The following is a 23,533-nucleotide window of genomic DNA, read 5'->3' as shown; positions in this document are numbered from 1 at the left end:
GGCTCTGGAGTCAGACAGCTTCTCTTTGATTCTTGGCTCCACCGTTTACTAGATTGTAATGTTGGTCAAGAGTCTAAAACTTCCATGTCTTTGTTTTCTCAGGTGTAAAGTGAGAATAGTGGAGTTTTCATGAGCATTTAATATGAAGACATTTAGAATGGTTTCTGGCCATGTGCTATTGTTATTGCCATAATGCCCATGATTTCCTATAACTCACCTTAGTGAGCTCTGGAGTTTTTACTACTCTAGCCCTGGAACCTAGTAGGATGCCTGGCACTTCATAGGTATGGATGAATGAATGAATGTGTGAATGAGTCAGATACATGAGTTTTGAATGGTGGAACATCTACTTTCTTGCTGGTTTACTTGAGTGCTACTTAATCCATTTCAGCCTCAATTTTCCCATACTTAAAATGGGGATAAACTGTGCCAAGTGTTCTTTCGCCCTTCAGATGCATTCTCCACTCTTCTTAACCCTGCTTAGTGCCAAGGAGGCTGACCTTTACGGATTGCATCAATGAGCTCCCTTGCCCTCTGGCTTCCAGTTGGGACTGGCCTGTGGAAGTCACTGACAGGTGATGATAAGTGGGTGGAGAGTTAGCTTGGACATTTATTCTGGTGGTTTTCTCCCTGCAGGGCCATGGTTTAGCAGTGGTTGTGTGCTACAGATTGAATATTTGTGTTCCCCCAAAATTAAAATGTTGAAATCCTAACCTCCAGTGTGATGGTATTAGGAGATGGGGCATTTGGAAGCCCTTATGAATGGGGTTACTGCCCTTAAGAAAGAGAGAGCTCCCTCCCATCTTCTGCCATGTGAGGACTCAGTGAAAAGATAGCCCTCTCCAGACACTGAATCTGTCAGCTTCTTGATCTTGGACTTAGCTTCCAGAACTGTGAGAAATAAATTTCTGTTGTTTATAAGCCACTTAGTCTATGGTATTTGTAATGGCTGCCTGAATGGACTAAGACACTGTGTGTCTGTGCTGAAAGCCACAACTATCAAGTGGCCTTTTCTTTATAGCTGTAGGTCTTTCTGGGTTCCAGTAACTGTTCCTACCCTATGGCTCACCACTAGTGCTATCCTCAGGGTGCTTCCACATTGTTTGTTGATTTTCTGAATGCTAGGCCACATTTCCATAAATAGATTTTCATTTAACTCTCCTCATTTCCCTATTTGATTGTTTTTTTCCTTCTGTAACCATGTTTCATACACAACATTCATAGGGTGCCTTTGAGTATTCAGTGAAATAATGCATATAAAGTGCTTAAGGCAGTGTCTGAAACAGAATAAGCACTCAATAAACTTAAGATTCACTGATGCTGTTGTTTCCTTTTACTCCTCATTATTTCATGTTTAGCATCTGTTTCACATGATTTTTAAAGGTATTGATTGATTTATTGAAATATTATACTGCTGGAAATGATCAGAGCATATCTAAGGTTAATTTTGGGGTCAACCTTACACCTTAAAATGAAATGTTGACTAGTAATTTTTTTTTCCCAAAAGCTATGTCTTCTTTTTTGTTTAAGTATATAATATGAAACCCAATACAGTGCCCCCTACCATTGACTTGTGAACCTGAGGATCTACGAGGAAGAGTGGTTGAGCTAAGGGTATAGAAGTCAGAGCTGGGAAATTGGGCTGGGAGGATGGTGATTCATGAGGTTGAGGTCTTAGGGAGCAGTGGTCAGAGAAGCCAAGGATCTATAGACACATGGAGTAGACCAGGGAATTAGGACCAGAGACTATAGTTAAAATTGCTTTGAGTAGGGTAGATTCCTAGTTATAACAGAGCCTTATTATACTGACCCAAAGTGGACCAAAGGTGTTTGACTATAGCCATGATATTCTTGAAGTTGAAGGCTACAAATTTCTAAAGAGTGATTTCTTTTTTAAAAAAACAAACACAAATCTAGTGGGATTATTGTGATCTGGAGCTTCCATTCTTGGAGAATCTAGTCTTAAATAATAGGCTGTCTTGGTGGTAGTGAGTTTTGGTTCTCTGCTCTACCATGTTGGTAATCTTCCTGAGTTTTGTAGGGAGAAAATGTTGAATCCTCAGCATCCACTTTTGTTCCTAAGATCCCCTGGATGTAACCCGTGATGCTTCTGCAGTTGGTTTGAGTACGTCTTACAATCTGTAGGTTTTCCTCATAGTAATAATTGCTTGATAATTTATTGAGTTATCTTCTGTAATAGAGAATGGATAATAATGATGATGATGACAATGATGATGATGATGGTATCTGAAGTTCTATGTGATTTACAAATTGATTGCTACAAAATTTTTCTCACTTAGGGCAGTTAAAATATACTAACCTTGAGAGGGAAGTAGAAAGGAGAGAGAGTATTTAGTTGAATGCAGCACTTTTCATTTCACAGAAACAACCAATTTGATTTTTATTTTCCAAGAACACGTAGTAAGGAATTGCCATTTTTGCATATTGACAATGAAATAGTTGACTGCTATGAGACGTTGCTTATTTTTTAATGTCAATGGAGTCAACAATTAAAATCAGAATGTACTTCAACAGAAATATATTTTACTAACTGACTATTTTGACAATTTATTTTTTTATTTGTGGCTTCTATTTTTCCAGATTTGGATATCAGAAACACATGAACAAATGGCACAAGTTTATTTAAACAAAGAATTGGCTGAAATAAAGAGCAAGCCTTTATTGAATGAGGAAACAATGAACTCTGGGATTATTGAAAGGTATTTTTAATACTTCCTTTTGCTTACAGAGCATGCACATGCAGGAAAGGATTAAATAAGTAGTGAAGAGGTATAGAGGCCCCAGCTACACATTACAGGAACACATCAAGCACAATAACACATCTCAAGCTTCCATGCTTTCTATTCATGCTATTCTCACCGTTTGGAATTCCCTTTCTCTCAGTTGTTTGCCAATCAGCACTACTCATTCTGGGTCCAGTTAAAATGTCATTTCCTCTGTACATGTTTTTTCTGGTCAGGATTCTGTCTATCTAGGTTTGAACCCCAGCCTCATAATTTACTTGTGAAATTTGTTTTGTCTATAATCCTCAGTTTGTTCACTTGTAAAATGGGAATTATAAAAGTATCTATTTGACAAGTTTGTTCCAAAGTTTAGATGAAATGAAGTATGAAATATGCACAGAAATATTGCCTGACATGCAGTAAGAATTAGGTAAGCTGTCACTAATCAGAATTAATTGCTCTTATATTCTTGCCCCCTGAGCATTTTGTTTATGTTCTACATAATAGTTGAACTTACATTATAGTTATTTATATGTATGTGTGTTTTCCCCAAGACAGAGAGTTCCTTGAGGGGAGGAACTGTTTATTAGTCATATCTGGAGTCCTGCAAGCTGGCAGAACACCTTTCCATGCAAGTGTGTGACATAGACTTTATCTTATATTGTCATTATTGGAAAATGCAGTAGAGTAATGACCAAATGCTGCAATTTCCATTTACATATTGGGAAATTTTATTTTGCAAAGTGTATTAAAGTTGTAAACATGAAAATCCTTTAAAAATTATTTATCATAAAGTCAGCCCTAAGTTAGTTTTTGTATGGCTTTGAAAGTTTATAAATGCCAGTCTGACATATTTCTAAAAATTGTTATCTTGTTTCCAGGGACACTGGATTGCCTGCGACAGGCTTTGGAGCTCTCTTCACTAGACACCCACCAGATCGACGCAAAGTGTTAGTAGTCCCTAAACCACTGCAGATTGCACAAAGGTTTCTTAACGATTCAGGAGATTTGTTGCTGGGGTGAGGAGGCAAGGGGTGTACAAGGTCAACAAGATGTCCTTTCTGTGGCATCTTATAGTCTTCTTTCCTTTAACAAAAGGATTTTTTTCATTAAGACGCGTAGCATTAATAATAATAATACAGTCTATTCTCATTATTCTCAGATTCCATGTTTGTGAATTCTCCTACTCAATAAAATGTATTTGTAACCCCAAATCAACACTTGGGGTGCTGTTGCAGTCATTCACAGACATGCATAAAGTGGTGAAGAAAGTGAGCCACCCCATGCACATGTTCCCAGCTTAGGTTGAACAAGGCGAGGCTCTGCCTTCTCGTTTTGGCTCTCATACTGTAAGCAAATGTCCTTTGCATGGTCTATTTAATACCATTTTATTGTGCTTTTTCTTGGTGATTTTGCTGTTTGAAATGGCTCCAAAGTATAGAGCTAAAGTGCTGGCTGATGTTCCTAAGCATAAGAAGGCTGTGATGTGCCTTACAGAGAAAATATGTGTGTTACATAAGCTTCATTCAGGCATGAGTGACAGTGCTGTTGGCTGTGAGCTCAATGTTAGTGAGTCAACTATATATACTAAATAAACAGTCTTTGAACAGAAACAGTATAAAACCAAGTTATGTATTGATTGGTTGACGAAAATATTGTGACCAGAAGCTCTCAGGAACCTAACCCTGTATTTCCACTATCAGCAATGGTTCAGTACTTGCCAATTCAGTGTTCACAGTGACTTTATAGAACATTAGTGTCAATAATGAGAATTGACTGTATAACAAGAGAGTGCTATTTTTACTGATAAAAGAAAGAAATTTATTTTGGGGGCAGCATGACTTGTTACTACAGAAAAGAAATTTCCTTTCCACTCATCCTTCTAAAGAAGACAAACTTTCATAATTTCTGTAATGATATATAGATAATTGATGTGAAAATATAGGTACTTACAAGCATGACAAAATTCTAAGTACGGTCATGCACCGACCACATAGCGACTTTTCAGTCAACGATGGACCTCACATATGACAGTGGTCCCATAAGATTAGTACCATATAACCTACGTGTGTAGTAGGCTTTACCATCTAGGTTTGTGCAAGTACACTCTATGGTGTTCGCACAACAACAAAATCACCTAAGGATGCATTTCTCAGAATGTATCCCCATCATTAAGCAACGCATGACTCTATTGGATTGTGCATTATAAGGATATAAGTGCCTGTCATGATCACCAGAAATTTGGATGTTTTTGCTTCCTTTGAGAACTGTCTGGCATTAGAACTAATGCCAGAGTCTGCATGGGGTGGGGTTGGGGAGTGCCCTAAATGATAATATCCCACCCCATTTCCCAGTTAACTGTTGTGATTATGGCCAGGTGTTCTAACCCTGTGGTTCTAACTCTGATGGCTCCAGCAAGACTGGCCTGGCTTATGTCCTCCACAGCCTGCTGTAGGACCTCTAAATGGGCTGGAAGGTCCACGAGTAACCCCAGGATGATCCTTGAGGAGAATGTGTTTCTGGCTTCCATCAAAGTAAAGAACTAAAAACATCCTTCTGGTTCTCTTACCTGCACTGAAATCTGGAAGTTCCAGCCAAGACATAGGAAGGCAGAATGAATCCAGAGGCAGACTTTAACAACTTTATCAAAACCCTGAGGAACTCTTAAGAAAATGATGAGCTAAAGCAGGAGAGGTCTGAGGGGATGGGAGGAGGTCAGAAGGAAGAAGGCAAGAGTTGAAGTCTCTAGATGGAGTCTTGAGCCAGTCTAGGGTGGGAGCTGTGATCGCAGTGGGCCAGGCTTGGACAGAAACTGAACAAGTCTTGTCTATTGTGTTTGAAAACTTAGATTATATGATCAAAGTTGGATTTTCTGCACTGATTTTGCTGTGTTCAGTCCAAGGCAGCAAATGAGACACCCAGGGCTCTACATAAGAGAGGTTTTGATGCCAACAACCTACCTCCCTGAAGCTCTGATCTCAGCATCGGAATCTGTGATGTTAGCCATGGATAGCCAGTAGGACCTGGAGTTGTCTTCCCCAGCTCCGATTAGAGAAGGAGGTCATGCATCAGAGGAACTGGGTAGTGTATCTTAAGGAGAATGAAATGCCAGGGGAAACAAGTGCACGTACACCCAGAGATCTGCAGTAGAGGCACTCAACTCATATCCCCTACACTCGCAGTAAAGATGCCAGTTGAGCCTCTCTTTTCAATGGGCCACCTATGTTGTCATCAAAAGCAGAGGCAACTGATAGACTCAGGAAAAATACAGATGAAGTGTCAGTTAAACAAAAAAAAGTCAGACACATCTAAAGAACAAAAGCATTCTGATGAATGACAAGATATAGGCAGTCTATATCAGAGGAAGCAGACCCAAAGGAATGAATGCACCAGGAGTTTAAAACCAATGGAACAGAAATTTAAAGCTTTATTACTTAAGGAAATAAAGAAAACAGTTGCAAATATAAGGCAAAATAATAAAAATCAGGTTGGCATTAACTTTCCAACAGCAACTGGATGCAAAAGCGTAACATTAAAGTGTTGAAGGAAAGAATTTTGAACCTAGAATTATTTAAATGTGGGGGTCAAATAAAGATATCTTCAAGCATACCAGAACTGGTTTCAGACTTACTATCCTGCCATGAATAACTATAGAACTGGGCAAAGTAAGTCAGGCAGCTGTTGTCAGGTTTTGCATAGTGACCAGTGTGGCTCTGTGCTCCTTGAGGTGAGAGGGGCATCACATTCTCTCTGACATACTCACCAATGACACTCTTCCCGACTGTGGTGCAGGGAGGAGAGCCCATGTAGAGCAGTGTTTTTGTTGAGCTGGGAGGCAGGAATAAGTATTTAGACCTTCTGATGTGACTGGAATTTGTAGGACAGGGTATTGGAGAGAAGGAAGTTGTGTATGGAGGTGGGAAAAGATGTCTGCATGATGTTCCCCTCAGGTTCTTGGTCAAGGGCCGGGCTCTGTATGCACTATCAAAATAATACATACCCTTGGTTTCAAAAAATCAAACAAACTGTCTATAGCATATTCTGAAATTTCACAATGGTGCTCCCTCCTGCTTGGTAATATGTGTAGTGGGCTCCGGGCCTACATCACCTACCTTCAAATCCTGGTCCTGCCACTTACTAGCTGTATGATCTTGGGCAAGTTGCTTAGCCATTTTGTACCTTAGTTTCTTCATCTGTGAAATGCGGATGATAATTATAAAGGCACCCGTGTTATAGGGTTGTTGCGATGATCAAGCAAGTTAACATGTAAAGCAGTTAGAACAGTAACTGATGCATACATGGTAAGGGCTGTGCAAGCCAGCTAGGCCAGACGCTTGGTAAACCCTTTCAGTCTAGAAACTCATATCTATCAGTTCAGAGAAATTAATTTTCTTTTCTTTTCTATTTTATTTTTGTTCTTACGATCTACTTTGCTCTGTTTGTTCAACCTTACTATTGAGTTCTCTTTTTGTTTTCTGAATCCTTCTGTTTTTATATGATCCTTTCTTTTTTCAGTTTCATATCTGCAATATCTTCTCTTATCTATTTGGGGGTATTGGTGACAATTTGTTTTTCTTAAATATTTTTCTCCGTGCATAGTCTGTTTCCACCAAGAAGCTTTTTTGGTCGTTTTTTATTTGTTGGTATGGTATTTATCTTCCATGCTACGAGCTTCCCTCAGATGTCTGGTAATCAATTTGGGTTTCCTGCTCGTGATTAGGAGATGAGGCTCGGAGCCTATGAGTGAGGCTTGTTGACTTGCTGCTTTGCTGGAGGGATCTAGGTGGGTCTTTTTTCTTTTGGCAGAAGCCCTGGTTTCCGTATTTTAGTCTTTCCTGGTAGGCTGGTCAGATCCCCCAGAGGAAGCTCCCCTAATCGCCCAGCTACAGGGTGAAGGGCTGGCACCTGTGTTCTTGAAGTGAGCAGGGCAGTTGGCTGGGATGTTGATATTAATCTTTCATTGTGTTCGGTCACTGAGCCATGTTCTTGATCAAGGACTTTCTCTTTTACCCTTTCCAGTGAATAAATTTCTAGCTTCCTGCTGGAGTAGGGGAGGGGCAGTAACCCTGCAGTGGGTTCTGAGGAAGCGCTTAGAGGGCTAACTGCTTCTCGAACAGCTCCCCCTCAATCCTGCTTTGCTGCTTTAGGATTTATTCAGCTTTCTGAGCCAGAGACCACTTGTCCATCTTCTCTCGAGCTTCCAAAATTTGTTTCTCTTGTCCCTTTTCCTATTCTCCTTGTTCTTGTCGGTTTATTATTTTTTAAGTCTCTTTAATGTGGCTTCAGTGGAGCTTTTTGAGGAGGCAAGATGTCATGTGTACATGTAATCTTAACTCTGAAGTCATCAAGTCTCATTTGAAATGTCACCTCCTCCAGAGGACCTTCCCTTCCTACAGCCACCCACAGCCCCCATGGTAGGTCCCTTGTGGGTGTTTGTGGCACCGTGTACTTCTTTTGTCCTAACACTATTCATCTTGGTTGCAATTACTTGCATTCTTGTTTGTCTTTCTTGCTAAATTCAATGCTCTGAAGGGCAAGACTGTCAAAGCTTTATCCCCAGTGCCTAGCAGAGAGCCTGACTTACAGCAGATGCACAATAATTACTTCTTGAGTGCATAAATTATTTTTGATGTTGAACAGCAAATTATAACGGAAAAGGGGTATGGCTAATTCCAATCTGATTTGATTTAGGGTTTCAAGGCCTGTAGAACCAAAAGTTGTTCTTAATTCTATTCTGGTAAATGCATTAGAAGACATAGTCTCTTAGAAAATCAACCCTTATTAGTTTGAATTGCTAGAATTACTTGTTGGTTTTATTTGATTCATGATGATTAGCAAGGAAATGAATACATGAGCACCTTCAACCATCCTCTGCTAATTCCATATGTAATTCTTTCTTTCAGTTAATGCACACTAATTATAGGATGTTCCATATAATAGAGTGCTGTGGTGTTTTAGAATCTACTGTCCTGAATATTAAGTATTTTTTTGCTTCTTGCCAACTGTACAGCTGTGGAAGTTAAATGTCAACTTTAAAAGGCAATGAATAAGAATGAGTTTGCTCAATGGACCAAAATAATGTGCTTCAACTTATAAAAGAAATGCTGTAATCATAATGGAAATTTAAACTTCAGGTTACCTCTTAATAAAACAAACAAAAAAACAGAATAGAGGTATAGTTTTGTTGTTAAGGAAACAATAGTCAGATGCGTTTATCTTAACTTTTAGATAGCGTCCATTACGTTGTGATGGCATATGACAGTCTTTTTCTTTTCTCACAATTCAACCAGTAGCCAACCCACTTTATTTTGGACCAATGTATAGAGAAGGCACAACACCTTTCTTCCTTAAATTGGCAGCAAACGTCTCAGTGGAACATGTTGAAAATCAGAACAACTAGAATGTTTGACATCACTGGACTTATCACTCCTGATCTTAACTAGAGAAAAGGCCTCTGTGAATGATTCTTTCCGCATATGCCCCAGACAGAGATACACTTTAATATTGTAACATAGGGAGCAGTCAGGTTGAGACTAAAAGTGGTATCAATGACTTAAACTTGAGAAATGACTTTGATACACTTTGAGGCCAATTGAGCTCGTCTAGAACTAGAGTTATTATTTCTCTTGAGAGTTAGTTGAATTTCCACCATTGAGTTTCCAAGGAATTGGTGTTGGCCAATGATGGAGGGGATGAAAGTCAAGGAGGCTCACAGACCTGTTAGATATCAACAGTGCACTTATAGTCTCAAATGGGTACAGTTGCATATTTCGGGGGTCTGTAACATACATTACTTTTACTACGTGGATAGAGACATTAAAGGTATAGAAAAGTAATGAGAGGCATATTTTCTTTAACGCACGTTAAGAAGAGTGGATGGGATCATGAAGATAATTAGTAAGTTAATTTAAGTGTCCTTCATTATCTTCCTACCTTGTTTTCAAGAATCCTCAAGCAACTTCCACTTAATTTGGAAGTACTCTTTATGAAGCTTGGAAAACTAACTCACTAGTTATCAGAAGGCCCCTGGATATCTGATTATATAATACAAAATCACTTAGTGATTTGTCCGTAGAACCAGACAGTTGTAGCTGATTCATCCTAATAAGTAAGGTTTTCCATGTATAATATCTGGACTATGTCTGTGACCATTAAACAAACAAACAACCAGAACCCGGAACAACAGAACAAAAATTATCAAGCAGATCCGATTTTGAAAGGGACATGTAGTATAAACATAATTTTAATATTTTCTTTCTCAGAAGCCCTTATTTAAATATGTGTATATAACCATGTATGATCCTGGGATAATGATTCACAGAAGTTAGATTTTTGACAGGGAAAAGCCAATTCTGGCCTAGAGTATTTGCTGGGTGAGAAGCAGGTCCATGGGAGCCTGGGTGAGTTTGTGGGCAGCCCAGGAGCACTGGCTACCTACGGGAGGACGGAGAAGTAGACAAGGTAAACCCCTCACAAGGTCAGCCCTAACCACTGTGTCTTGTCATTTTTAGCAAATTTCATTGCCTCCAGGTGATAGTGATTAGTGTATATTGCTGAATTTTTCTGGTAAATGTATCTTGTTTCTAGAATTCATCCAAGCACTTATGTGATCACTATGACTGGAGAAGAAAAAAATTAATAGTGTTTTGCATCACTGGGTAGATTTTTGGACACAGTATGGTTCTTCAGAAAGGACATGGTAAGGGAAAATAGAAAACATCGGTTCTACTTCTGGACCTGCACTAACCCTGCTATGTGACCTTGTGCTGGCTAATAACCCTCTCTGGGCTTCAGTTGTTTCCATCTGGAAAATGAAGGAATTGAACCAAATGATCTGTAAAGTCCTTTCCTGCTCTAAAATTTTATACTCCTAGGGAGAAAAACATCTGTAGTTGCATAAATGGACAAGTTAAATGAGGCCAAAAAATAGCTCAAGCAGTTGAGTGTTCATTGTCGGCACAGAGCACTTATCTGTGTGTGGAGTGATTACTTGACAGTAGCTGTAGCAAGCTTAGGCAACAGTTTAAACCCTTTCAATTTATTCCCCTCACTGTGGCATTAGCCTCAGTGAAACCCTTGGCACTCTTCAGAGGTAAGGGACTCCACATGAGTAACAAGAGAGGTTTTTCTTTCTTTTCTCAAAGTACAGTTCAAGGCGTTTACTTTCTTTTCTAATCAGGCACTTGTGTGGTGGGTTGTCTCTTGATAAAATAACATCCAGTTGTTGGTGATGATGGTGATGAAGTTTACGACAAAGAAAATGTGAAGAGGAGAGTAGTGTGGTGAAAGCACCGTGGAAGGGGAATGAGACAGACCTGAATTCAATTCTTCATTCCCCGTTTTAGTCTTTGCAGGACCTTTTGTTTTTGTGTATCGAGCTTTCTTCTTTTGAACCTCACCCCCTCTCCCATTCAATGTAATCCAGTTAGGCCATCTCATGGATGCACTGATTCTGCTCCCCTCTTCTACCTCCCCACAAGCCCAAGTGTTGGCCACATGACCCAGGCCAGGCCAATCAGAAAGCACTCTAGCATAGTAACTGGAGTTTGGGGCAAGATGCCCTCTCTTGCTCCAGGTAGCAAGTTACAGAGGGCATCTTGCTGCTGGGGAAGCATCTATTTGTAAATGAAGCTAAGCAGATGTGTGGAAGAAGACAGAATTCTGACGACATCCTTTTCACATGTGCTGACGTTTTCCTTTCTTTGTTTTTTGGGTTTTTTTTGCTTTAATTAAGTTTGAGTTGGGTTTCAATAACATAATTTTGAGTAATAATAATGATAACAAACACTTATATGGTGCTTATTATGTGCCAGGTATTATTTTAAGGGGTTTACATATGCTAACTCATTTACTCCTTACAAAAACTCTATCAGTTGGTTCCATCATTATCTGCATTCTATGGAGGGAAAAACAAGGGCACAGGGAAGTCAAGTAATATGTCCAAACTCTCACAGCTGATAAGTGATAATGAGCCGTGATTTGAACTGACACAGTCTAGCAGTAAAGGTCATGGTCTTAGCCATTCTTCTATGCTGCCTCTCTGAATGATAGGCCAACTAGGAAAACTCTGAACATTGCTTTCCTCTGTAAATGTGGAGATGATAATTGCTACATTTAGGCAGTCCAGGCCTTGTGCACCAAGCTTACAAAGGAAGTACTGGTGAAAGATTCTTTATCCCTTTTGAAATTTCTGGAATCAGATTTCCCATTTTTCAAACAACCTGGGCTACTTGTTCCAAAGATATGCTTTGGTCTTGGCTTGACTCTTTTCCCCTGTGGGGCAGGAATCCTGCGTGAGGTCAGATTACCAAGCTGGGCTCCCTGGAGTGGGTGGCTTGGCTGGTGCTGAGTGATGATGGGTTTTCTAGTTGGCCAAATTTGCTGAAATGGTTTCAGAGTCAACCTAAATGCTGTTTCTCTTTGCATTACTCCAGCATAGAGTATCCTTCCTTAGCTGATGTACATGGAGCCAATGGCTAAGTAGATGGGACACTTTTCCATTTGTTAATATTTGGGGTTGTGATTCAGATCCTCACTTGGCTTGCGTGCCTTGTCACAGGAGAGTTTAATGGTGAGTAACAATAACCTATTCTATTGGTGTCCTTGCAGGTAATTCAAATAATTTGATAAGAAATTTTATGTGAAGGACCTGGTAGAGTGCCTGTTAGATCTAAAGTTTTGGCATGATGGATTGATGGTTGACTTAGATCATCCTTATAGGTCTTTATTGGCTCTAACTTCATTAGAACAGCCATTCAAGTTACATCCACCAGGTTGAAGGCCAGATTTTTTTCATATTCAAGTGTGTTTAATGAGGCCCTCAAGATAAAATTATGAAGATAAGCTTATTTGATTTACTTACCGTGTTCACTAATCTTCAGAGGTGGCCTCTGATCATTCCTTCCCTCTCTGTACATGCATGCCACAGCTCCCATCAAGAGGTGGAGGATATTTGCCTGTCCTCTGAATCTGAGGTGGACTTGTGACTGACTTTGATCAATAGAATGTAACAGAAGAGATGTTCTGGGACTTCTGAGTGCAGACCTTAGGGGACTGGTAGTTTCTACTTTCTAATTCTTGGACTCTAGCTGACATGCTGTGAGAAGCCCAAGACACATGGAGAGGACACAGGGAGGAGAACCAAGTAAGTTCCCAGAAAACAGACAGCACGAAATGCCAACCATGTGAATGAGCTATCTTGAATATTCCAGTCTAGTCAAGTACCTGGATGGCTGTAGCTCTAGCTAATGTCACATGGAGCAGAAAAACCACCCAGCTAAGCCCAGTCTTCCCACAAAATAATCAAAGATAATAAAATGGCTGTTATTTTAAGCCATTAACTTTGAAGCCACAGCAATAGGTAATTGAAACAACCTTTGTGTCCCTCATTACAGTGATTATATGGCTACTTCTACTATTATTTGGCCAATAGGTATAGTTTTTGTTATTGCTAATCCATCAGGTATGTAAGCAGTTCAAACTTTTGGGACTGCTGAGCTAATAAAACAAGCAAGTGATAAAGATTTTCGGAATGTCAATGTTGTAGAATTTATACTTACTACTAACGTTTCCTTTTATCCCGTGTACATTAGTGTAATGACCAAAATAACAAGTATTACTCTTTCTAATACTGAAAGTCTACGTGGTTATCATAAAAATATTATTATTTGTAGTTACTTAAAGCCTTCAGTGGATCCAGTGGATAGGACTATAGTATGTGTCTTTGAACCATAGAGATTATTTCATAGGAATAAGAACTTTCCAAAATTACAAAAATCTTTGCTGCTGTCTGTATTTAACTTGATTACATATTGGGCACCTACATAGTTAAATTATTACTCTAACATGTAAGCCTTATATTGTTCTTTCAGATGGCTTCCAAAAATTATTAGAAGAATTTAAATTTGAAAATTAGAAGAAGTTAAATTTGTCTCACATATCTGAATTCATTCTTTCAACCTAAACATTTAATGAGTGCCTACTATGTATTAGGAACAATTAGATTCTTGGGATATAGAGATAAAAGACACCCTCATTCCTGAAGTAGCTCATTGTCTAGTACGTGAGACAGAAAAATAACCAGTCAATACTCTCATCATGTATCAGTAAGGAATACATTTGGCTGAAAGTAAGAGAAAACTTAACTAATAACAACTTGAATAATTAAGGAATTTGGTCACTTGACATGAAATATAAGGGAGCTCAAGACTGGTAGGCACCTAAACAGTGTCATCAAGGATCTGGCTAACTTTTTATCTTTCTTCTCTACAAGCTTTGCTAGGTAGCTGTCATCCTCATAGTCTCAAGATGGTTGCTATGCCTCCCAACATCAATCTGTTCTAGAAAGAAAGAAGTGGGAAAGTGAAGAGGCAAAGGGAAACCCTCTTCAGTATCTTCATCCTACATCTTTTGGATAGACTGTGACATGGCCAACCTTGACTATATGGATGTTTTCCGTTTCTAACTAGAGAAAGACAAGGGAGAAGGGAGATTGGAATAGGTGTTAAATGAGCCAGTCTACACACTGCGACATGCTAGGGTGAACATAGGATACAATGGGAGCACATACTTCAGGTTTGGAACGTTAGGAAAGGCCTCCAGGTAGAAGTGACATCTGAGCGGAGTCGTGAAGGGTGAGTTGGAGTTAGCCAGATAAACAGGAGAGAAGGGCACCCTAGACAGAGGATATAGGACGTACAAAGGCAAGATAGATTTGCACGTTACCACCAGTGTTAGTGCAAGTGTTGGTATTTTAATTAATACCGTGGCTTTAAATTCTAACTTCAATATCAGACTTTTCCTTTCTCATCTTACAAAACATCTTTAGTTGTTCTCTACCTTACAACCATTAAAGGTTGAAGAGGATGTGTGTGGCAAATTGTAGGTGGTGCTGGGTGAAAGCTAGTTGTTCAACTTCCAAGCATCCTTACAGTGTGGCATTATCCTGGTGAATTTACTAGCATCTGGTCTTCAGTTTTACATTTTCAGAAAGATTATTTTATCTGTGCTTCAGAATTTATCTGACTCATGGAGATTGACTTGTGCTCATTAAACTCACAAGAAAAGCCAGAATTTTAATTAGTTAATTTATGGTGAGAAATAAAATGTTCAAGCATATCAGTTATGTCAGCCTAATAAAAGCATTCTCAATACTCTGGTTTCTCTTCAGATTGTATAAATCTTTCACTTTTTTGAAAGCATTCTGTCTCTTGGTAAAAAAACATATAGAAGGCTAAGCAGTAATCAGAATGTTGTTCATTGTGTTTGGAATCCGAGTGAGAATGATCGATTACAGTGATCGATGTCTTCTGACTCTGATTGCCTGATTGTAATAGTCAGGACTCATTGAGTTGTAAGTGACAGGTGCACAATTAAAATTATCTTGGGCCAAAAGGTGAGTTTGTTAAAAGGGTACTGGAATACCTTATGGAACTCTGGGAAAGTCCATGGAAGAGTTGGGCTTCAGAGACTGCTGGAATTGGGACTAGAAAACCTCAAGGATTCTCTTCTGTTTGCTTTGTTTATTCCCTCTGAAGGTAGGGATGTTACATCTCATGGTTCTCATCACAGGAGAGTGAGTGGCCCTTTCCTGTTGGTCTCTATTAAGAAATCCCATGGGAGAACCCTGACTGGATGTGGGCTAGAGGCTGATAGTTGGACTTAACAGCTACGGCTAGTAATGGAGTGATCGAGCAGGGCCACGTGGCACAGGCTTGTTCCTGGTGGTTCCAGACAATGAATTAAAGTCATTGTTGGCTGCCCTAAGTCAGACTGCAGCACTGGCCTTGATGTACTACAGCTCTTCTCCAAGAACCAGAGAGGTCTATTTATGAGCTGGGACACCTCTTCCCCAAAACAATGAGGACAACGAATGCCCCCCTTTTGTTTCTTATCTCTTAGTTTTCTGAGTTTCTCTGAAGGCCATTTTTCTTCCAATGGACTTGTTCTTTTTTTATATTCTTTATTCTGCTACAGCCTTAAGCTGATTTCTATGAGGAAGATCCATGTTGATTTTCCATATTTTTATTCTCAAAAGACCATCTTATTTCAAGTTTGATGAAATGTATCACTTAAAGATTGTTGCCTTGTTCTTCAGATTAAGAAAAGGGGGATCAAAAAGAGTTTGTAAGTAACTGACTGAAAGTCATCCTTCAGTATTATAAAAGTTTCCATTTTGTTGAGCCACATTGTCTTTTCGAAAAGATAACTGAATATTTTAATCTTCCACCTCTATTTACTTTGAATTCTTGTTGTAATAAATCTATATCTCTTTATATTCTAATTTTATTTTTATTACTCTATTTATTCAATAAATATTTCTCAGTGCCTACATTGTATCTAACTCTATGCTGGGAGGTGATAATAAAGAGAGGGAGGAGGACCCGAACATGGGTGCAATGGGTTTCTGCTTGCTTTAAGTGAGTTCAGAGATGCTCAGTGTTGCCTTGCAAGGTTGGCCTGCCCAAAGCAACACTCTGATGTTTGACTGATATTCATATCATTTGAATCATAACTTTGGATGAAAATACAGTAGGGAAACAAGTTCATTGTCATCTAGTAACACTTAATACATTTAAAAATTGTGGAATATTTCCATAGAAAATCCTCGTCAAACACGCGTCTACTCATTACCTGCATATAATGTAAGTTAATACTTTTATATATTTGCTTCATATTTCTTTAGAGAAATGACTTAAACAGCCATTCAATATATCTACCCTATTGATGGACATTAGCTTCTGAATTTTCACTATTACAATAAGGCTGCATTGAATATTCTTATACATGTCTCCTTGAGAATGTATGCAAGGGTTTCTTTATACTCAGAAATAGAATTACTGGGTCCTAAGATATATGCACCTTCAATTTTGCATGATATTGCCACCAATTGTGTATGAATGTACTCATTCTTTTATATCCTTGTAAACATTATAAAGATCTTTAATTTTTACCAATCTAATGGATATAAACTGGTAACTCAATGTTGTTTTACTTTGCGTTTTGCTTATTTCTGAATTTAAGACTGAATTTTAAGCCTGAATTTATCTTCAATATTTATTAGCCATTCTGATGTCTTCTACTGTTTAGAGCCTTTTTTTTCATTTTATATGGGATTTTTTCTCATTGATTTGTAGAAATTTTTAATTTATTCTGGGTACTAATTTTGTTTTGGCTAATTTTATAATAAATATCTTCTTGTCTATGGCTTCTCTTGTAACACTGTTTATGATGTCCTTTGATCAATGGAAGTTTTAAATTATAATTTAATCAATACCTATATATAAAATGTCAGACTATACACCTTTTAGAAATTATACACACACACACATATGTAACATATATTGAATCATCCATCTGTAAATAAAGGAATTATTTTGTGTCCTTCAACAAATTTTATAATTTTCTCCATAGACGTCTTGTAAATCTTGTAAGCTGTATTCCTATAAGAACCTTAGAAATTTTATTGCAGTTATAAATGGGATTTTTCCACTTTAATTATGCTTTCTAATTTCTTGTTGCTAGTATATGGATATGCTATTTTTGTATAGTGACTTGTGTCCAACAGCCTTCCTGAAACTTGCCTATTGTTATGATTTGTCGATTCTCTTGGATTTTTTTAATGTAGACAATCTTATCATCTGTGGAAGATAAAAATTTTTTCTTCCGTTCTAGTTATTATACTTATGCTTTTCGTTTGTTTGCTTTACTGCATTTGCTAGAATCTCCAGTACATCGTTGAATAGAAATGCTGATGGAGGACTTCTGTGACTGTTTAGGAATGTTTCTGGGAGAATATTTTCATCACCTTGGTTTTGATTCTCATTTACTGTTTTCTTCTCATAGTATTGTTACCTTTTTCTGTTCATTTAAGTATGTTGAATTTTCCTGAACTAGCCGCAGTGAGGTAATTCTTTGGAGGGGCAATGAGAACTTTGAGCAGTTTCTTCAATATCTTAGTTCAAGATTGCCCTCTTCTGTTGGAACAGTGAAGTGAACTTTATTTCCTTAATGATGTCTCTTTTGGAAGAGTGATAGTTCTAGGACTCTTAATTTCTGGGCTTGATTTCTTATTTTTCTTTACCTTGCAAGTTGCCCTCCGCTTTCCCAGAGGCAGCACCTTCTCAAGACTGCCATTGTTGTCTTGCATGCTTTCCAAACCTCTTTCTTGGAAAGCCAACATTCACATCCTCTGGTCTCAGACTCATTTTCAGTATTTCTCCATCAGGGAAGGATGCTCTCTCTCTGGGGGCCATCTCCTCTGTGTTCCATCCTCACTAGGGACTTGCCACTCTCTCCTCTTCCATGTAATCTCTGCCTGATTTTGCTCCAGCATGGGCTCCGTATCTGGCTCTCCTGATTCTGGATTGTTCTCCCAACTACACATAAGCTGAAGTTTATAGTCTTCTCTAGCCTCTGTTGTGTTCTACGCATGTGTGGTTGTGTGATTTTATTTGCTTTGCTGTTGACATGTATGGTTTTGGAGGATGTCAGTAGAGATTTGGATTTAAGGAACCAAAGGATCTAGGGGTGTGTTATAATATTCCTCTCCGACTGTGGGTTTGTCATTTTATCTTTGTGATTCTGTCATTTTTTGCCCTACATATTCCATGTGTTTTTAGGTTTATTGACTTAGGATTATTATATCTTTTTGATGACTTGTTCCTTTAATCAGTAACTGATGATCTTTATAACTAATAATTTTTGACTCAAAGTCTATTGCATGTGATATTAATATGAGAACACTAACTTGCTTTTGGTTAATACTTGCTGGATATATCTTCTTATATTCTTTTACTGATGCGGGGTTGGTGAGCCAAGGAGTCGAAAGAAAGATTTCTTAGACTCTTAAGATCTGGCAGTAGTGCTCTTTTATTTAGAGAATAGAATAGCATGGGGACAGGACCCATGGGCAGTCAGAGCTTCTGCTGCCCCAAGTTGAGGGTTAGAGCTAAATTTAAGGCATAGGTATGTGAGTTATCTCTTTACAAGACAAAGAATATGTAAAAAAGTTAAAATGGTATCAGTGCCTGTAGGGTCCGACCATTTGGTGGTCCCACAACTTTTAGATAAGAATCAAACCGGATTGAGTAAATGGCAGAAGTCACCGCTTGAATATTATCCTCAGCTAAAGACAAAGGAGGATTTGGGGGGGAAGTCAGTTACATGAGGTTGCCAGACAGTAAACAACTTAAGTCCGTGCCTCTGGCAGTGATTAAGAGTTTCTAGAGATAAGACCATCCTCCTTCTTCTTGGCACAGAGAGGGAAGCATCTTCACAGATAGAGGTTTCCCTTAGAAATGTAAATGTTTCCCAACAAAGGGACAAGCAAATTCCACCCCTCAGAGCCTGCTTCTCATCTGTAGTTTTAAAATTAACCAGCCTAAAAATCCTCATCATAAACTGTTTTAAAATTAACCAATCTAAAAATCCTCATCATTACTTTCAAACTTTCTTTGAAAATAATTTTAGGTATAAAAGCATAGAGTTGGACTATATAATACAATTTGATTTCAATTTAAGTCTGAGAAAATACTTTCGCTGTTAGGTTTAACCTCTTTACTTTCATTGTGGCTGCAAAGATATTTAATTTTATTTTTGTGATTTTAATTTGTCTTACAAGCAGAAATGATTTTCTTCTCTTCTTTTTGTTCTCCTTTCCTACTTTCTATTAGGTTGGTTTTTTACATTAAAAATCCCATTTGTGGGGCCGTCCCGTTGGCACAGTGGTTAAGTTCACATGTTCCACTTCTGCGGCCTGGGGTTCGCTGGTTTGGATCCTGGGTGTGGACATGGCACTGCTTGGTAAAGCCATGCTGTGGTAGGCATCCCACATATAAAGTAGAGGAAGATGGGCCTCGGTGTGAGCTCAGGGCCTGTCTTCCTTGGGAAAAAGAGGAGGATTGGCAGCAGATGTTAGCTCAGGTCTAATCTTCCTCAAAAAAGAAAAAAAAAATCCCCTTTGCTGGTTTGAAAGTTACACTTCTAATTTTTGTTCTTTTAATTGCCAACACTCAAACTTTAGTATTCATCAGGATCACCTAGAGGGCTTGTTAAAACTCAAATTGCTGGGGCCAACCCCATGGCACAGTGGTTAAGTTTGCACGTTCTACTTTGGTGGCCTGGGGTTCGCTGGTTCAGATTCCAGGTGCAGACCTATTCACTGCTCGTCAAGCCATGCTGTGACAGGTGTCCCATGTATAAAGTGGAGAAAGATGGGCATGGTTATTAGCTCAGGGCCAGTCTTCCTCAGCAAAAAGTGGAGGATTGGCAGCAGATGTTAGCTCAGGGCTAATCTTTCTCAAAAAAAAAAAACACACATCAGATGGCTGAGCCCTACCCACAGAGTTTCTAATTCAATAGATCTGAGGTAGGACCCAAGTATTTGCATTTCTAAGAAGTTCCCAGGTAATGCTAAGGCTGCTACTCTGGAACCACACCTTGAAAGCCTGATAGGAATTGGTTACCACCAGAAAAATATAAGCACCTGTACCCAATAACAATTCTGGGTTGGACTTTCTTCTTGTCTTGGAATTTTTTTACTTGTTGAGTTCTCTTACTTCCCCACCACCTCAGCCATACATTAAAATGTTTAAATTTCCTTGTACCCAACATTTTTAGGTGTGCAGTTCTCAGAGGAGTTTCTTTGACCATCTAGTCCCATAATCTGGCCAGGAACAGAAGTAGGGCTTTAACTTCTCATAGGAGAATAATATTTTCCCCCACCCTGAGTTCCAAAAAGAGAGAAACTTTCTTGCTAGTTTCCCTAGACTGATGGCTGGAGTTTCTTTGGTCTCTTTTACGTGGAAGTACACCCTTTACAGACTCCTGGCTGTAAGCAGGAATTCAGCTCTTTGCCTTCTGTGAACCCAAGACTGTGTCTCCTACCCTTGTTGTGCAGTTCAAACTCCAGCCTCAGCTTTGGGACATCAGTTTAATCACTCTGTGTCATTCTAATGAGGGACATCTAATGGGACATTCTAATGGAACATCACTCATTCTAACGAGTATCCTCTGCATTTCTAGCACCTCAGGGTTTCCCTTTGAGTTTGGCTGTGCCTGTAGAGCTGGGGGCGGGGCGGATGTAGTTCATGCAGGATTTCTGTGTGTTTAATGGGGTGGAGGTTGGGGAAGCCATGTGATCTCAGTCCACCGGGTTGTCTTCTATTATCTCTTCAGTTGTCATCTAGCAGAGATCATGGGGCATAGCATCAAAAATGTTTGAGAGGCAGAAAGTGGGTGGTAAAGAGAATCCCAAAAGTCTGGGCTGCCCCTGGGTTGAGGGACTTGGGATTGATAGAGCATCATTAGTACAGGAGAGTAGCAGGTGGTGCTGAATTGAAAGTAATTGAAGGAAGAGCACCCCGCTGCTGGGAGGTAGCACTGTAAATAAGGTGTTGGAGCATTGTGGGTTTTAAAAGTTTTATTAGGGCCAATCTTCCTTTACATGAAATGGTATTTATGTCATGTAAAGTTATACCACTAAAAATTTAAAAGGTCTTTCTTTTTGGAGTCATTCTTTTCTCAAATACTGACTTATCCCTCTTAGGTGTACATTGACAACATACGCTGAAGAATATGCTCCACCATATGATTATCAGGCTACGACTCCACTTGTGAGTATAAGAGGGCTGAAAAGCCATATTCTAATACTTATTTATATACTTAAAATGATTCTTTCCATCTAAGGTAAATAGTCAAGCTTGGGAAGAAAGGACAAATTGCTGAGATTTGTGATGTTTTATATTATTTAGAGATATTAGCTATTTGTGGGAGTCAATGGAATCTTTTATGGTTATGATTTATTTTTGGAAGTTTATAGATTACAGGGAGAAAATATTGCAGTGTCCAAAATATATTAGTTACTTTCTTCCTATCTTGTTTTATTGTCCCCTTCCTGAATTCAGTTTATCTGGAATAAAAACCTACCTTTCTACTCATTTGTATTGCATTGAGACATAAAAGTGGCTTAATTTAGCCCTGGGAAATGTGTATGTTGATAAAATATGTCTAGTTTATAACTTCAACATACTTGTACTTTAAAAATTATATAACAGAAACAAGACAAGGCTGCTTCCTATTAGTCTTGTTCTGGAAGTCTTAACTAGTACAATAGATAAGAGATTTAACTGTTGCAAAAGGGGAGGAAAAAGTCATCTTGATTTTCACATAGTATGACTATCTTCTTAGGATAACCAAGATACTAAACTAAGAAGTAATTAGAGTAAATAAGACCATTTAGTAAGGTGATTGAATACGAAATAAGTATGTCAAATACCCTATCTCTCCTTCATGTCAGCGCTAACTGCTTAGTAAACTATAAAAGAAAAAACATACAGATTTGTGCTATGATAGCAACACAAATTTAAAATACTTTTATGAGGAAAATTCTAGATCAAACACAAAAGAAGGTGTGGTAGTTTGTCTCCAAAGATGGCAGACTTTGCTGTTTGCACAGGCCACTTCCCCAGCAAGAGGTGAATATTCTTCCACCTTTCGAATCTTGGCTGTCAGGTGACTGATTTGATCAATAGAATGTGGAAAAAGTGACCCTATGCTAGATCTAGGCTAGCTTTAAGACTGCTTCCAACTTGGAGGCCTGAGATACCATGTAAGACATCGAGGTGGCTCTGCTGGAGAGAGGCCAGGAGAAGGAACACTGATGAGCTTGACTTATGATTGAGGAAGCCATCTTGGGCATCTAGCCCAGGTGAGCCTGGGCTGCAGCTCTCTCTGCCATCTGATTGCAACTCATGAGAGAGTCCAAGAAGAAGATAATGATAAATTGTTGTTTGAAGCCATTGTTTCTTTCTTTTCTTTTTTTAATATGAACCCAAAGGTAACAGAGACAGAAATCTCAAATACAGGGGAATAACTACCATTTTAGGGGACTGGAAAACTAAATTAATTGTAAGTTAAATTTATAAATTTAATATGGTTATAATAAAAATCCCAATGGATTTTGTTTTCTATAAGAACTCTAAGATTCTAAGACTTATTTGAAAGAATAAACAGATTGAGAATAATCAAAAGTTTTTTGAAACAGTAGCACAGCTTGAGAATAATCGAAAGTTTTTCGAAATGGTGACATACCAATTTAGGGAAGTAAAGGACCCATGATACCACCTTCATTTTATCTTATATTCTTATTTATTTATTTTATTAAAAAATAGTGTTCAAGCCATTAAAAAAGCAAATATGATAGCTTATGGTTAATATGCCTTGTGTGTTAATTGTGTATATTATGGATAATATACAAAAAGAACTCATATATATTGGCAGGAAAAATGTTAAGACCCTAGGGAAATGAGCAAAGGACATATATAGACAGTTTACAAAGTAAGAAATATAATTAACTAGCTAATAAATGTAGGTAAAAATCCCAATTTACAAATAATAAAAGATGTGAATTAAAACAATGATTTACTTTGCTAATAAAATTGGCAATATTTTTTAAAATAATAATACTCAGTGGAGTGAAGATGGGGTGAGATGGGCACTTTTATCTGTTGCCAGGGAGATTGTAAATTGTTTTAATCTTTCTGGAAAGGAATTTGGCAATAGGTATCAAGATACTATTTGATCTCATCATTCTTGTTTTAAGAAATTTCCCCAAAGAAAAATAATTCAAACTAGGGATAAAATTTATATCCAGAGATACTCATCACTGAATTATTTACAATGGCAAAACTTGGAAGGTACCTAACGTTTTAGTATTGGGAGCAGTACTAATTAAATACATTATAATCATGTGATGAGATACTTTACAGCCTTTATAATGTCCATAGATA

The 23,533-nt window shown here is 38.3% G+C and overlaps 1 protein-coding gene across 4 annotated transcripts in view; it reads left to right on the top strand.

The window, feature by feature from the left end:
• The window catches only part of CFAP95 (cilia and flagella associated protein 95), a 68,535-nt gene that overhangs the window by 29,968 nt on the left and 15,034 nt on the right, over nucleotides 1–23,533 (top strand). For 2 of the 4 annotated variants that reach the window (XM_046664800.1, XM_046664802.1), the window contains exons 3-5: nucleotides 2,602–2,720; nucleotides 3,626–3,763; nucleotides 21,292–21,358. In XM_046664800.1, coding sequence (XP_046520756.1) covers nucleotides 2,602–2,720; nucleotides 3,626–3,763; nucleotides 21,292–21,358 — 324 coding nt within the window. The remainder of the gene's footprint in view (nucleotides 1–2,601; nucleotides 2,721–3,625; nucleotides 3,764–21,291; nucleotides 21,359–23,533) is intronic. The other 2 variants (XM_046664801.1, XM_046664803.1) reach the window with 1 other exon arrangement.

The sequence above is a fragment of the Equus quagga genome, chromosome 6 (assembly GCF_021613505.1).
Source record: "Equus quagga isolate Etosha38 chromosome 6, UCLA_HA_Equagga_1.0, whole genome shotgun sequence".
Taxonomy (NCBI): domain Eukaryota; kingdom Metazoa; phylum Chordata; class Mammalia; order Perissodactyla; family Equidae; genus Equus; species Equus quagga.
The sequence above is the reverse complement of the archived record's forward strand: the minus strand, read 5'-3'. Positions and strand labels throughout refer to the sequence as shown.